We start from the raw sequence: 16506 nt of genomic DNA, 5'->3' as shown, positions 1-16506 counted from the left end.
CATTTAATTTATTGTAACATTCATTCTTAACTAATACTAAATCACCTATCTTAAAATTAACAATGTTTGACTTATAATATAATATTTCATATGTTTGATTAAAAAAAACTATTTCTAATACAAACATTGCATTTCACAATTAATATTTCACATTTCAAAGTTATAATATACTTGTCTTACATCCTGCAGAATACAGAATACAGATTTTTATTGGTAAAAATACAAGTACATTTTACAAGTCAGAATAAAATACAAATTATACAAGTGATAAAACAATTATAGTTCAATATAAAATAACAATAACAAACAATCATAATTTTCGTTTCACAGTGTTGGGTCTGCTTTATCCAAGTCCAAGTAATCTAAAAAAAATGCTTCGCAAAAGATGTTGTAGCTGTGATAGGTAGCTATAATTATAGAAAGATTATCTCTCGACAACCGTCTACAGCTAAAATCCTGCTTATGAGAATCTATACTTCGTTTTATATAATGTAGTTTTTCCAATAATACTCGTACTCCTAGATACCGTCAATCCGTTTAGTACTACCAGCATGTCCACTAGTTAGTAACAATAATAATCCTTTAGTATAACTTCAATCATTTCCCGATCGGTAATTTTCGTTAACAACGAAATAATTCATACATAACCTAGGTAATTCATCTTGTCCCGCGCGAAAAACCTTACTTAGTTCACCTAGTAACATACTTTTTATTTGAGCTCATTTTTAATATATAACAACTCTACTACATTTAACCTTTTCCACAATGAGCCATAACCCTAATGTCTGCATTGGGACCTTCCCATAACATAATCAAGTCTCGTAACGATACGTCTAAGCGTGCCTTCGTTCATGGAGAATCTTGATTTATATAAATTGTAGAGTTCACACCAACACCATTATCAGTATCATTTTTACCGGTTCGCTATTACGCATCTTCCATCAATCTCGTCATTATTTACTCGCGCAAATTATTAATTCTGTATCTTCCTGTGTCCTATTTATGATATCTACTACTCTAGGCTGGCCAAGCTTTAAAGACGTAGTACCAGAGTGTCGTGTCCAGTTTATTTGTTTAAGTTTAATCCTTCAGAATCCTAAACTAGCAACTCTTAACTCATATCTGATAAATTCCTTATTTGAACAAGTTACCACTACGTGATTACTAGTATTATAAGACCACATATTTACATAATCTTCGTCAGACACGAAAAAAAAAAACAAATTAATTACGTTTGTCATCTAAGTCACGTGCTGAATAACATTGACATTACACTATCCATGTTACCTACAGCAACTGTTTGATTTCTGCCTACTCGCGCAAATACACCCGTCCTCGACCTTGCTGATTCGCACTAATCGTACCGCGATTATAGTTTGAGTGTGCAAAAATAAATTCGTTACAATCATTTTCAGAATGCAAAGACGTCTTTAAATAAAAATCGGTAATTAATTATCCGACCATACTATTACCCTGAATCTCCAAGAGTAAATACTCAAATCTTTCTACCGTTTTAAACGCGATTTTTTAAAATCCACAGCTGCAACTTCTTTACACCAACCTTTAACTAATAAATTCACTTATCTCCTTTAAAACACGTAATACTTCTAATAAATCCTTAAAGTTAACTAAGTAGAAAAATAATTCACACAGATAAAAAAAACAGAAAACACGCAAAATTTTATACCCTTAAAAATGTCCACCTCGCTCGACGCGACGCTCCCAGCACCCGGCAGCAATGCGTAACCAGACCCAGATGCGTAGCCGACGACATACATCTCGGACCTCCGTCAAATCCAAACCCGCTGAAGCCAATGAAGCGATGTTGATACTGGCCACGGTCACTATTATGACCACATTCTTCAGTTTATGAACTCTCATTTTGGTACTGTTGATTACCAATTAACAAGACAAATCACTGGATAAGTTCGACGCCGCCGCCTCGTCCTCAAAGTCCTCTTCACTGTCGTCGTCCATGATGATCTTATACTCGCAGTATCCTCACGCAAAGTCCTCACGTGTCACGGTCGCCATGTAATAGGCGGAGCGCCGGGGTGGAAGGGACGATTCAGTAAACACAGTATACCGGTTGACAGATGTAATACCTTCCAGCTTGTACACTCTAATCTCCTAATACTTGTTATACTCACATTATATATACTTATTCTACGTGATCGAAGAGGAAATCCCTTATCGAGTGGAGGCGCAAGATCTACATTAAATGTGCTGATCACTCAATATGCACAGACGTGCCAATATGAGTGTCTGCCTATCGCAACTCCAGCAGTTTCCATCTGTCTGTATTCGACTTTATCGAAACAGTTTTGTTACGCAAAGCGCCAAAATCGATTTTAGACTTGATTTCATCAGTTCGATTTCCTTAAAAGCATGCTACTAACTCGATGCCCTATACTAACTCGATGCCCTATACTAACTCGATATAGGGTGTCTCTTCGGATAAAGCGAATTAGACCATCACGCTCCTAGACATCACGTGGGACACGCGGCACAACACACCGATTGAAAGTTTTCTTTTTCGCGACATACAGGCCTGCCTTGCTGCAGAGTTTCTCGCAGAAATGAGACTCAATGCCTTCTGTTCAGTCTCAAATTCGCAAACTTTAGTTCATGGAGGAAGGTGAAGCCTTCGCAGTCCCCAGCAACACGGAGCTGCCGAAAGCCTCGCACCACTTTCTTCCTCATCTTATGCAAGCAGTCCGTTACAATCTCCAATATTGGTAGACAATGTACGAGGTAAGGCCCTTTCAGCGAAGAGTAACCGTTAACGGGCCGCATCTGCAGCGCTGACGACAGAAGTGTAAACATACAACCGCACCGGTACAGTATACATAAAACGACGGCGACACTACATCCCTTCCGTTACTACGGCTGTCGCAAAAACTGCTGATGCCAGCAGATCGTCTACAGGTCGCGCTGGTTGCTTGCTACTTGCCAGGTCGGTACAACCCCCGAGGGCAACGGTTTATCAAGAAGTCACTGCGCGCCCGAGTGGCAGCTGCGCCCAGCAGCCGCCGAGACTGTCTTCACCTGACAGGCGCCTTGTTGGCCGGCCTCCGCTTTCGAGAGCCCTAGCTCGCACTGTGCCACGGTATTTCTTAACAGACTCATTGAACTGCTACCACGACCTTTGACAGCTGCCTGTGAGACTTGGCATGGATGTCTCCACCTCCCAGCCTAGTCTGTGTACTGCGACGGCGTGATAAGGAGTCTTAAAGCAGCTGTGGTAAGCTTGCAATTTACTGGCGATCCTAGTGAACACAACGTCAGACCGCCCTCCCTTACGAGTCAACGACCTTAAGAATGAGGCGTAGCTCCTGTCAGATAGGACGCTCCAACACCGAGCTGGCGGGATCAGGAGTGACGTCCGCTACTGGCGTGACTGGCGCATGCATATAACATGCCAAGGTCTAACGCTACGTAGCGAACGAAACGCAACTGTCACTGTCTCACTAATATGGAAGAACCGGATATTCCCGATTCCGGTACTGTGTTTGTATAGAAAACAGTAACGGGAGCCCCTAGATCGTCCCCTTGTCTAGGCTGCATGTACGGCCACAATGTAGAAACGGTCTTTATGGTGCATCAAAAATAAGATCAACTGCCAGGTACCTCTATCCAGTGAAGTAGCGAGCTATCTCAGACGTCTATTTCTATTATCCATGTTAGCTTTCAGAACGATACTCGTTCATAAGCCTCTTACAAGTGCTGTGTATGAACCACTATCGGACACTATGCCTTCTTCCAACGCCATTAATAGCGAGACCAGCGCCTCCCAAAGCACCAGCTTGGGACGCGAGACATCTACTTGCCCTAATTTAAATAGCCCTACAACGTTAGGTACGTTAGAAGAAGTACGATAGAATAGCTGCCGCACTTTTGCTGTTAGCATCAGGCAGCAGGGTCAATGACCTTACTCTACTACACTGTAGCCCGGGCAATTACATAGATAACTTTAACGCTATTATTTTGTGTCCGAAATTCGGCTCTAAACCAGATAACGTGTCTTACCGACTGGACTCTTAGAAGCTCCGGAATAAAGTATAGACCCAGTATAAGTAGGTAGTCTGGGTACGTCACCTTGCGAGAATTACACAAAATGTTAGGGGACACTTCGCTTATTTCTTTCAGCCACAGTCTCATCCAAGCCGGCCTCGCCTACGATTGCTTTTGATCCACGATGTACTTAATAACTAAATTGGCTGGAAAGCTATTCACTTAGCGATATTTTCGCTTAAGTTAATTGGGAACATGACTCGCCGAGATTCTGCGGATCGGATGCGATTTCGAATGAGAATTCTCTTAGACCAGTTTCGAACCTGAGATTACAATTTCAATTCTCAATTTCCTGTAATTCACATTATAACGAGTCACTGTGATTTCATGGGTTGCAATATGGTGTATACATATTTATTCGTTCTCTGAGTTCTATGACAGTAGGTGTAGCCCTATCGCTTGCGCGCCCGCTAACTCGCCACCAGGAGATAATAAACAGGTCTCAATGAAGATATCCGATGTGGAGTACGGAACACATAATATAAAAATTTTACCTTCCAATAAAATTATTATTATGTTTCCTATCCACATCGGATATCTGAGTAATGCCTTCCTGGCAGGCTACTAGGCTACTTTTATGCCGACGGTACTTCTCCTCAACAATGTCATGGCGGTGGCGAGTGGCGGGAAGCGAGCAACGGTTCGCAGGAAGTGGAAGCGGAACTACGTCACGGCGTGGGGCGGAGCGACTACATAGACGCTAGCGGCATCATTGGTCAACGATCGCGTTACTCTCTCAATGAAACAATGAAGATATCCGATGTGGATAGGAAACATAATAATAATTTTATTGGAAGGTAAAATTTTTATATAATTTCTCGCTTGTTATTTCAGACAATGATAAAAAAACAGTAGGGACAAAAACAAGTCAAAATCATCTCTGACCGCCGACCTAACTGCAGATGGATAACATCGGCACATAGTTTTGTTGATCGGTTAATGGTTGCATTAGAAATAGGCTTACCCGTTGTAGTCGTTGCACGGCGTGCCCGGCTTAGCGTACATGTCGGGCACGTCGAACGGGGCCGCGTTCCAGTGGAAGGAGGAGACGCACGGGCCCCCGGGCTTGCGGCAGCACAGCTCGCACGCCGAGCGCGGGTCGTCCTTGCGCGGCGCGCACTGGCACGACTCCAGCCCGTACGCCAGGCAGATAGAGCCCGTACACTCCTGGAATATACATTACAGAATTAATACAAGGGATAATGTACGATTTCTGCTAATGGGGCAACATATACGTATACGGCCCCACGTACGTCTACGCGTACACCATCGATGTTTGAGGGTATAAAACATACGGATGACAATAATTAAAGAGAAATGGAGTTGTATGTTTATGCTGGAGAACCGATGAATGATGAATCAAATCTATGAACGAACTCTGCATGCACTGGTACCAACTATACGTCGGTGGACCTTATGTATTTGGAATAAGGTCCACTGATGTACAGTTAGGAGTGTTGCTGTTTGTACATGAAGACTGCGTTAGGTACGCAGTAGCGCAGTACCTACTAAAAGTACAGCTAAGGGTTTACACAAGTATATAAATCAGGAGATAGAGGAGTCAGTCAGTGTTTATTTTGCAGTTCAATAACAGACTGCAACAGTGGTTGAAGATACAAAATGTCACACAAAGGCTACTAAAGACTTTATAAATTACCCCCATGAAGCAGACCAGCTCCTTGTCGCAGCGCGTCTTGTTCGCCTTGTGTCTGCTCGCGGGGCAGGCGGCGCGTTTCCCGTCGCAATGCGCCGCGTCGCGACAGCCGTTGTCGGAGCGACATTTGTCGCCGAACTTCAGTGTGCATGAGGCCGTGCAGCATGGACCCTGTAAAAAAATAGATTTCAATGGTAGCCATAATTAGGTATACTTATTCAGTAGCCTATTACAGAAATCTGGAACCTTACGTGTGTGTTGATATGTCAGCTGTCAAATGTGACATTGCTGGTTCAGAAATAGGGTCATTGCATCAGTTCTGTAGCAACTATGCCAAGTGGACGGAAATAGGCACTCGACGGTAAACTGACGCAATAAAGGGTCAGGGGGAATGGGGAGAGTCCCTACTCTCCCCAAGATTAGAACACAATTAGGGTAGAGTAGGGACTCTCCAACACACACACACTCATAATTGTGTTCAGATCAAATCCATTTTTCATATTATTTTTTTTACCGACTGCGCCATGTCAGGGGATATACAAACGACCATTCCCGAGCATAGACTACTTTATTCAAAAATTGCTTAGCCTACCCACATGATTGTGATTATCAGGATACCTACACATACGAGTATCAGATTTTATTATTTTATATGGGTCGTTCTACCGTTTCGTGCCGATTTGCCACTTTTTTGGAGATTTTTTTTATTTTGAAGTTACAGTGTAGATTTTGATATTGTGGATGTGTATACGTATTGTGTATATTATTTTAAGAAAGGCACCTATATACTAGTTATACTTTTGGAAAACAAATAAGGAAAGCAATGAAGGCACAGATGGAAATGAAAAACTAAGGGAAGGTAATGAAACACGAATAGAAGTAAATGAAATTATATTAAATATAAATTAACTTTATTAGTCAAAATCAAAGTGATAATATTTTAAACGATGGAACCATAAATAGCTTGGCTTTTAAAAAGTATATCTACCCTGTTGACCTGTTTCATATAATAACCTACTTTTTAACAATACTTTTTACGATGTTTCAGTATTTCTTTTCGGTCTCATTATTTGTCAGAACTAGAAACATATAATAATGAGATTCGTAATGTAAAAAACTGCTTACATAAATTAAATTAAAAAAGCTTAAATTATCTAGAAATTGCTATAAAAAACAATCGTTAGTTTTGATATTATTCGGGAGAGAACTGCGGCATAATTTTAAACTTTCTAGTAGGTAAAGTGACTTAGCCGTCTTTGTAAAGAGCAGATGTTGTTTTTTTAAATAATGAAGTGGCCAGATATTAGATTTAGGACACTACCATGATAAGTCGTTTCAAAGGGAACGGCGGGCCAAAGTAAGGCTGCAGGACAGCAGAGCTTGGAGACGAACAAATGTGTATTAAAAAGCAAACTAGCGGACCGCAAACACGATGTTGAGCTCTAAAGCCGTTAGATGTCGAAGAGCGTACTCTACGAAACATGAAAACCCTGTGTGGATAGAGGCCAAGGGCCGAGTACGCCCGAATAATCAAAATACTTATTATAAATAACAAACTCCATAGGGTTGTAGACTCAACAAGTCGCACTTTCGAGGAAAAATGCAAAGGTCAAGCCGCAGGAGGGTCCGAGATCACATTGGTTAAATTTCAAGCTCTCTTAGTTCTCAAGTTAGGTCTTCTATGGAAGCGCAACGTGATCAGACGGACTGGGCTTTCAGCGTTTATGCGGATCTCGGCCTTTGGCCTCACTTAGCAAAGTTCTGCACTCTTACAGATTGATGTTTGGCCTTGTACGGAAATGTGCCCCTATCTGAAGCTCCCCCGGGCCGTCGGCCTTGCTTTTTAATACATTCGGCTATTGGTTCTTGTTTGAGGTCAGCTCCACTGAAGCTCAGTCTTTGACCTCGCACGATTGTGCCCGCTGCCAATAGTTAAAAGAAATTTTGAACACCTCATGCGGAGCTCGCCTTTCGGCATCGCTTGCATTTCGGCATTGAAACAATTTAAAGTCTACTCTCCTGCGAAAGCTCGGCTTTCAGCCTTGCAGGAAGGCGCGCCACAATCGGACGCTCCGAGCTGCCTGCTCTTTCTTTGTGGAACTCGCAGAAAGGGGTGGGAATGGGACGCTCCTCTCCAGTTCTAGATGGTGTTGAACCATTGTTTCATGAACTTTCTGGATTTTTGTAAAGCTTGGCCTTTAAACGGTTACAAAGTTACAAGAAATTTCCCTGATACGGCCAACCCGTATTTTTAACTTAGCACAAGAAGAGGCTCCCGGGAGCAGATCTTTGTGAGACCCTCCTCATAAATATCTGCCCTCGGAGGGCTCGCTCTTGAGCTTTATTCCAGGACTATAAAAAGTTTTCAGTATGTTAATTAGCAGATAAGTTAGGCATTAGATAAGTTCCAATAGGTTCACCTGTCCAAAATGTTCCGCATTTATAAAATGTTGGAAATATGATGTATCTATTCGATATATTTACAATATTTGCCATGAAAAAAGAGACTAATTACGCTTGCGCGCCTATCTGCTTATTTATATGCAATATCCACAACCAACAGGATTCCCATGACATAGTGTCGGGTATAGGTAAGAAAGAACCTATACCCTGAAACTCTGTCAAACGGTCTAACGAAGTCGAAAGAATGCGACATACATACGTTTCAAAACATGAGAGTTATGATTTGAGAGCCTATGTGTGCATATAACTCTTGGGCTGTGGGCTAAAAACATAAAAAGGTATCACATCTGTCATACAAAATTATTGTTCATTTCCTTCCAAACTGGTTCATTTCCTTCACCCGAAAATATTGGGAGAAATGGAGAGGAATGAATTGGAGTGGAATGAACTTTCAACGGTTTTTTTAAATTTCTTTATCGTCTTTAAGGCTAGAATGTCATCAAGTAAAAGTAATGAAGATATGCCAAAATGCTAACCGATTATTAACAAGGTGATTTTTTTTTACAATATATAGCACCAAATTACTTAATGGATGGAAATGACTAGTAACCGTGACAAAGTGCCTTTCCGGTGAGGAGAACCAAAATTACTCGTAAATCAAGAGCGCGAAACCTCCTTCGTTGACGTATTGCGGTAGACTAAGGTAGTAGAAACACGTAGCAATCACAGGTATTCGTGAATAAAGGCGCGTTTAGATTTGGCATGAGTGGCAATTTTTTAGAGCGAAAATGAAGTCTTTCGCGTGACAAAATTAAAAAGTGCGTTCTCTCTATGATAATTTAACTTTAAAAATACGTACCATGTACCATTATAATACTGATTATTTGCCTATTTATAAACAATAATGGAAAGTAGGGATTATCTGCAAATAATAGTGTTTTTAAATTTTTGAACCCAATGGTACGCCATTTTATGTCGAGGGAAATGAATTTTTCGCATGTTTTTAATTTTTATTTAATAGATCATTAGGTTTAGCTAAATTCCAAAACTGGCGCATTTTCCGTACCACATAAACATACCTTTTAAAAATAACCACATGTAAAAAATTATAATTTTAAGGCTTGATGTGGGCTCGGACACCAAATCGGCACGAAACGGTAGAACGACCCATATATAACACCTTAACTGTACCTGTGTTCCACAAATAAATTTTTACTTTACTTTACTTTACTTTACAAGAAATTTAAAACAGAGAAGCAAAGTGGAAGAACAAAATTCGTTAAATTCAGACGTGACAGGGTTATTTTTGCTGTAATTTTGTCAATCACTGCCTTACACATTACACTCAATAACAACAACATAATCAAGTGGCTCACCTGACTAGGGCTGCACACGCTGTGTTCTGTAAGTGTGCAGGGTTTGTAATGAGGCCTGGCCGCTTGAGGCCGGCAGCACACGTCAGTACACTCCGAGGCCCAGCCGCAGTCGCACTCCTCGCCCTCTTCCACGACGCCGTTGCCGCAGATCGCTGGTTGGGGTTCTGACGAGAAAATTTGTTGTTAACAACATATTTACAATATTTTATCAAATAACAATCCGTCCGACCACTTGGCACGGCCTCCGCACATTATACATGTTGGTTGGTTTGAGCTACAGTCCCCACGCATATTCATATGACCACTGATTACCAGTCCGCCGCGCCGGACGGTATCAGCCTGTCAGTTGTTCGGAACTGTCATAATTTTGTTCTAACTGACAGGCCGTTACCGTCCGGCGGACTGTTAATCAGTGGGCCCCTTTACGTATTTTTTTACTGACAGCGTCACGTTGTATGGGAAGAAGAAATTTCTATAAAACGTGACGCTATAAGCGTCGGGTCAACCGGATACCAAGGCCTAAAAAAACTTTTTATTCTAAGTTAAATTTTGATTCTAAGTATTTATTTTGCGTCGTGGCATTGGAGCAGCAGTTACAAAATGCAAATGGGATAAATCGATGTCTATTTCAGGTTTGATCACATTTAAATTAAAAATAAGTTGAACTAACCTGTGAAACATCCTTTAGGCGATCGTGCCTTGTTGTTCAGCACGGGATCAATGGCCCTGAGCGAGCACGGCGAAAACTTATTGTTGTTCTTACGGTCCCCGCTGGTCGCTCGAGCGAACATGATATAGTTCCCGTCGTCCCCGAACGGGGTGCACACCTCTGGGTCGTGCTGGAATGAAAAATACCATCCTAGTTCTACTGCAAAGTCCAACTGATGAAGGTCCTGGAGCTACAGAGTTAATAGTTTGCTACCGAAAACGACATTGAGCTTGATCTTTTAGATTTAGAATTGAATTTAGATTGTCATTTCGTACGTGACATGGCGTCCTAAAAACCTCTTGCTTGCATGCTTGCTTGACAATAATTTTGTGGAAGATTTTCGCTTAATAGGTTATCCATCTATGAATCTAGTAATGCAGTTCAATCGAAGTTGGAATGTACCTGACTTATCAACTATGGTCGTGTAAAATTTGCCTAGCACTATCACATACGAAACCGAACACTATCACATATCAAACACATAACCGAGAGCACTGGAAACGGGTTAGTTTGTAAAACATACATATGTACTTCGTACCCATTTTAATTAGTCTTGAGTGCAATTTTATGACATTTAATAGTACTCACCGGCGAGCCGAAGTTGTGTCCTATCTCGTGCGCGAGCGTGACGTGCGAGACGGCCGGCGGCACGTGCTTGCCGTAGTTCAGCAATGTCACTATGCCCGTGTTTAGGGACTTCATGCTGCCCCGGTAATGCTGCAAACACATTGGTTATTATAGAAAAACAATGGTGTAGAAAAATAAGTAAGTATTTCTAAAATGGCGGCCGGTTTGCGACGACTCCTGCCTGGTGGTGAACGAAGCAGTTGATCACGGACGCTAACTATCCCCGAGGTATTCTCTTCGAGATACTCGTATGCTGTGTAAACGGCTTAATAAGTAAATACGGGTCTATAAACTGACGATAGAAAGAGACGAATGTTTTGTTTTGCATGACAAATGTACCTATGTGTAATTATCATCTCTTTCACACACATCTGCTAAATAACGGAATAACTGATCTTACCCCATTCTTTTCGCAGACTCCGCCTGCGTTTTTAAGGTCACCAGTCCACGCTAGACCCAAAGTACCCATTTCAAAGTCTCGGTACGTAAACATGTACGCTAAACAAAACGCGTCGTAGTCTTCCTCTGAAAATAATAATCATTATCAACGTTATTTTTCTTCTATGGTAAGTGTTTATTAGTTTAGGAAGGTAAATAGGCATAGGCAACAACTTTTTATTTAATTGAATTCGATGGATTCCAAAGTAAAATTTTAAAAGTTCTCGATTTTTCTTGTTTACAAACAGTAAAGTTACTAGTTTCAAACGCTGGACTAAGTACTTTAGAAAGTATTTACGTGTTTTTCAAATGTCTAAAATACTCAACATTAAAATCTGAAAAACTTATTTGATTAAATTGAAGTCCTTCAAAATGTTTTATCAATATCATGTCATAAATTTCACTTTAGATAACGAGAAATGCAAATAGAACGTACCTGAGAAAAGTTCCAAGTATTTCTCAACACCGTAGTTGTTGGGAAACCTGTAGGCGGGGTCCTTCATAGCGTCTAGCGTGTGTACCTTTATCCGTTTGATCATAAACGTGATGTTGTCTGGCTTGCCGTCTTGGTTGAAGTCTGTAAAAGGCAATAACATTATGTTTGCATGCTCAGGGATCTTAGTGAAAGTAATACAAAGTAAATTTCATTTTCTAACCTGTGACTTTATAAATGGCGTTGACTTTCTGTACATGGCGAGTCATGACTTCTATACAAGCTTCTTCAGATCCATATCTTTGATAGAACATGTGATCAGCTTGCAAATAGACTAGACAAGTGGTCTTCCTGGGATCGACAGTTGCTCGTTTGTTGACGTGTCTACCATCGTCGCTTCCATTTCCACTCAAGACTGTATATCCTACGGGCTCCTTCTTAACAATATCCTTACTAACCGTTACGACCCCGGCTTTCGTCTTTATCACTTCGACGTGCGTCTTTGGCTTCGACGGTCTCGTTTCCTCAGAATCGAGCCGGACTTTAGTAATGAGGTTACTCTTATCGATTTTAATTTTCGGCTTTCTCGTACTTAATTTTTCGAAATCGCTGTTACTAGTGTAAGGAACGTCTAAGTCTAATGGTAATTCGGGATTTTTCTTAGGTTCGTCGTCTTGCATCTCGTCTTCTGGAAGCCATCGTTTTTTGCGTCTATGTATTTCTTTGTTTAAGTCTTCCGTGTTGTTGAGGGAGTCATCTAGAGTTAGGTTGAATAGTTCAGCTTGGCTTCCGTGTAGTCTTTTGAGGTGTAGTTGGTGCGAGGCGCAGGGCGCGGGCTGGCCGTCGTTGGGGTGGTCTACGTCGGAGCGGCGGTACACCACGCTGTGCATGGAGGGGTGCGAGGCGTCGTACCGGGAGAGAGGCTCCACGTAGTACTCCTCGGTGGCCGTCCAGATGGTGCCGTCGAACAGCCCGTCCGCCGTGATCACGCCGTATACCTCCGACGTGTCATCATCTGGAATAAAACATTAATAAATGTCAGTGGACGATTTCACACAAATGGATAACGTAAAAGATAATCATGCAAATATTTCTCCTTACTGTAATTCAAACACGGATAGATTAGCAGGCAATTCGCTTTCACTCAAGACTAACTCTATCATCTCATGATAGCTAGGTACCTATATCGAATTATCCTCCCACACATATTATTTAGTCACATACTTCAAAGATAAATACAAGCTCACGTAGGCGTGTAGCTGTGACTGCTGTGAGTAGGCATACTAACTCAATAGGTAACTCCAAATTATATTTAACGTAGTTCGTAGTTCCCAAAAGGAATAGCTAAACATTATTTGTCCATGATTAATTAAATTGGTGGGCGACCGTTCACTATTCCGAAACAACCTTTGAAATACAAACGGGCCTGGGACACTTGGGGCAGGCGATATTTTATGAAAACTAATTCGAGGTGCAAAGAGCCTCGGGCATCTGAATGAATAAAATCACAGCCTGCAGTCGCAGTCGAGGGATAGAAACCGCCCATAAATAACGGTAATTACTACCGCACCTTCCTATTCCCCCTTCATTCATTCCCTGATAAAAGAAAAAAATCAACTAAATGTTAAACAAGCTCTCTTGAAAGCCCTTGTAAGAGGCGGGATATCTAAGAAACGGTTTTAATGAGGTTTAATGTCTTCTTGGATTTTCGGCTCGGAGCGGGCACTTCTAAGCCTCGCGGAACGCCTCGCTGAAACCAGATTAAAATAAACGAGGTATGTAAACGGTCATACGCAGCTTGCACATGACAGGACGAGGCTCACGAGGCTCCTCAGTAAATACATCATATAAATACGTACAAAATAGGGTAAATACGTACAAAAATACGTAAATTGCGCATATTTTTATAAGTCGTTGACCGAATAAAAACGGGTCAAGTGTCTGAACAGGGTGCACATTTAAAAGTAGAACGATTACGGCCGCGGTTAAACCGAAAAGTGTTTATACGGACACGGAAAGTAACCAATAAGAAACTTTAAGGAGCATTTACTCAATTAAACTTTTGAATTAATTTCATCAAAATTAACTTTGTCTCCGGAAGCCAGATGGGTCTCGGCATATAATTCTGTTTTATTAAGTTAGTCACAGACTGTTGAAGTTTACTGGGATCGTGTTTAATTGGTAATTTCGGCAATTTGGGAAATTTATATAACTGACTTAAGGGGTCATCCATTAATTACGTCACACGAATTTCTAGGTTTTTTGACCCCTCCCCCCTCCTTGTCACACTTGGTGACATTTGGCAAACCCCTCCCCCCTAGTGTGACGTCACATTTTTTCTACGAAATCGCCAAATCGAATTAAGTAAGTACCTAAGTATTATTAATATTTTATCAAAATATTTTTGACGCTATAAATATTAGTAATTTTATAACCCAAAACTGCTTAGGAAAGAAAATTAAACGAATAAAAACGATTATCGTTTTAAAAACTTGTTATTTAAATGTACAGCGAATAAAATAATTTAAATAAATTTTCGGTTACTGATGAAGTTAAAGTGACGTCACAAAGTTTGTGTCTCCCCCCTCCCCCATGTCACAATATCTCACATTTTCTTGCCCCCTCCCTCCCCCTAAACGTGTGATGTAATTAATGGATGACCCCTAAGATCACTTATAATCCATCAATTATAAAACAGCCAAAGTCTTCTGGCCATTAGAGTTAACAAGAGGATTCATTACAGACAAATCGATACTGTATTACTGTGTACTATTAAAATGTTTTGAATAGGACACTGTAATTTTAGATGACTATATATAAAAGTACCTAATTATGAGCAATTGTTAAAAGGGTATCGTCTTGGGTCGTCCCATTCGTTTTTCGTCAAGTTCTTAAATTAGCCCTATTCTGCTTTCGTCACCCTTTCTACATTCGTCACAATCGTCGGTGGCTTTCAATGTAGAATGAGTGACGAAAGTAGAATAAGACTAATTTAAGAACTTGACGCAAAACGAATGGGACGACCCAAGACGATACCGTTAAAAGATTTGTCTAAAAGAATAAATGCTATCCCTACAAATTTAGCACACCTAAATAGTTTTTCTAATTTTGCAGTAGGTAGCTGAACTTTTAATTTTAATTAAAAGAAACCCAGTTCGCGGCTATAGACCGGTTTGAGGAAACAATTTAATTTCCGAGCCCCGTCGTTCAATTTATGAAAGGCTCAAATAAAAAGCTTAATTGGAAAGTGCCAAAACGGGAGTTTACGACTGATTCTCCAGATATTTTGCAACGGGATAAATTCTATAAAAATTTACATCACGCCGTTAAATAAACGGTAAAAATGTGCAAAATAAAATGAATGGCTATTTATTAACATATTTTTTTTACTGACTCGCAATCAATTGACTGACACAAAAATGAACATAGTAAATGAATATAAATATACATAATTATATACAATACCATTTATTGGAATTTTTAGTTGAAAGTAGTTCTCTTCCATGTAGGTATATAGAATAGAAATAATAGAAATACATTTATTTATGACAAACAAACACAGATGACAAAAACATGTTGACAAATATACAATGTATAACATTTAGTGAAAAATGCCATAAAAGGGTCACGACTCAGCATGTTGCTGGCAAAGCCAGCGCTGTTCTTCCGTTGTAACCCAGGCGTACGCCGTTCGACGACGAGGCGGTTATGCTATGATTTACTAAACTAATTAAAAACTAGAACTATACCTAAAACATAAAATTGAAACTAAAACTATTATATACAACTTCAACATTGCGGCAATTGCCGTATCTGGAACAGGCCTGACAGCCAAGTGACAGCTGGCCGCCACGCCATTGCCACGTCACACGGCACGACACCAGCACGGCCATATTTGTGCTATGACACAGCTATCCACGTGTACATTTTGTGCAGAAAACTTAAAAACTTCTAGTCGTAAAAGCTTTAAACAAACCAAACTATATATATATAGCAGGTTGTACAGTCATCAGCAATAGTATCTTACACAACTAGGGCCGCAAAAATATATGACGCGCTCTTATTGCGCTCCAAATAAGAACGTGTCACATATTTTTGCGGCCCTAGTTGTGTAAGATACTATTGCTGATGACTGTACAACATATTCTCAATATTTTTTCAAACTTTTGTGAATTTTACGCGACTGCCTTAAGAGGCCCACTGATTAACAGTCCGCCGGACGGTATCGGCCTGTCAGTTAGAACAAAATTTTGACCGTTCCGAACAACTGACAGGCCTATACCGTCCGGCGGACTGTTAATCAGTGGGCCCCTTAAGAAAGTTCGGTAATTCTGAATAGGTACAACTGAGGGCTTACTACATATTTCTCTAACACCATTATTACGCCATAAATGGAGTAAAAGGAAAGGGAAGGGAATTGCCAACTTCGGTGTTCGCGGTAGGCCCTCTGGCACCCACAAGTACGATTGAGTCGTTTAACTTAAAACTCGGGTTAATCCATCTATCATATTCTGCGATTTTGGTATTTAGAAAAGATAATAGTGTAAATATTTTCTGAGAGGGTCAAATGGATTGATAGATAGATAGATAAATCATTTATTGTCACAACAAAGGCTATAAATACCCGAGTTTGAAGTTAAGCGACACAATTTCACTTGATTGGAAATGACGATAAAGCCAAAGATTACTGGTTCGATAATATTCCAATTAATTTTTGCCTTGGGAATAGGTACCCACAAAGACAACGGGCGCGCATTCCATTCCTTAGCATTAGAAAATATGAAGTCTTCTT

The 16506-nt window shown here is 40.5% G+C and overlaps 1 protein-coding gene across 1 annotated transcript in view; it reads right to left on the bottom strand.

Annotated features, from left to right (window-relative positions):
* The window catches only part of LOC134664331 (uncharacterized), a 395099-nt gene that overhangs the window by 14268 nt on the left and 364325 nt on the right, over positions 1–16506 (bottom strand). Inside the window, exons 4-11 of the mRNA XM_063520904.1 lie at positions 11938–12729; positions 11718–11858; positions 11244–11368; positions 10805–10933; positions 10178–10346; positions 9508–9671; positions 5732–5899; positions 5039–5241 (exon numbers count right to left, since the gene is read on the bottom strand). Coding sequence (XP_063376974.1) covers positions 5039–5241; positions 5732–5899; positions 9508–9671; positions 10178–10346; positions 10805–10933; positions 11244–11368; positions 11718–11858; positions 11938–12729 — 1891 coding nt within the window. The remainder of the gene's footprint in view (positions 1–5038; positions 5242–5731; positions 5900–9507; positions 9672–10177; positions 10347–10804; positions 10934–11243; positions 11369–11717; positions 11859–11937; positions 12730–16506) is intronic.

Source organism: Cydia fagiglandana, chromosome 5, assembly GCF_963556715.1.
Source record: "Cydia fagiglandana chromosome 5, ilCydFagi1.1, whole genome shotgun sequence".
Classification (NCBI taxonomy): domain Eukaryota; kingdom Metazoa; phylum Arthropoda; class Insecta; order Lepidoptera; family Tortricidae; genus Cydia; species Cydia fagiglandana.
The sequence above is the reverse complement of the archived record's forward strand: the minus strand, read 5'-3'. Positions and strand labels throughout refer to the sequence as shown.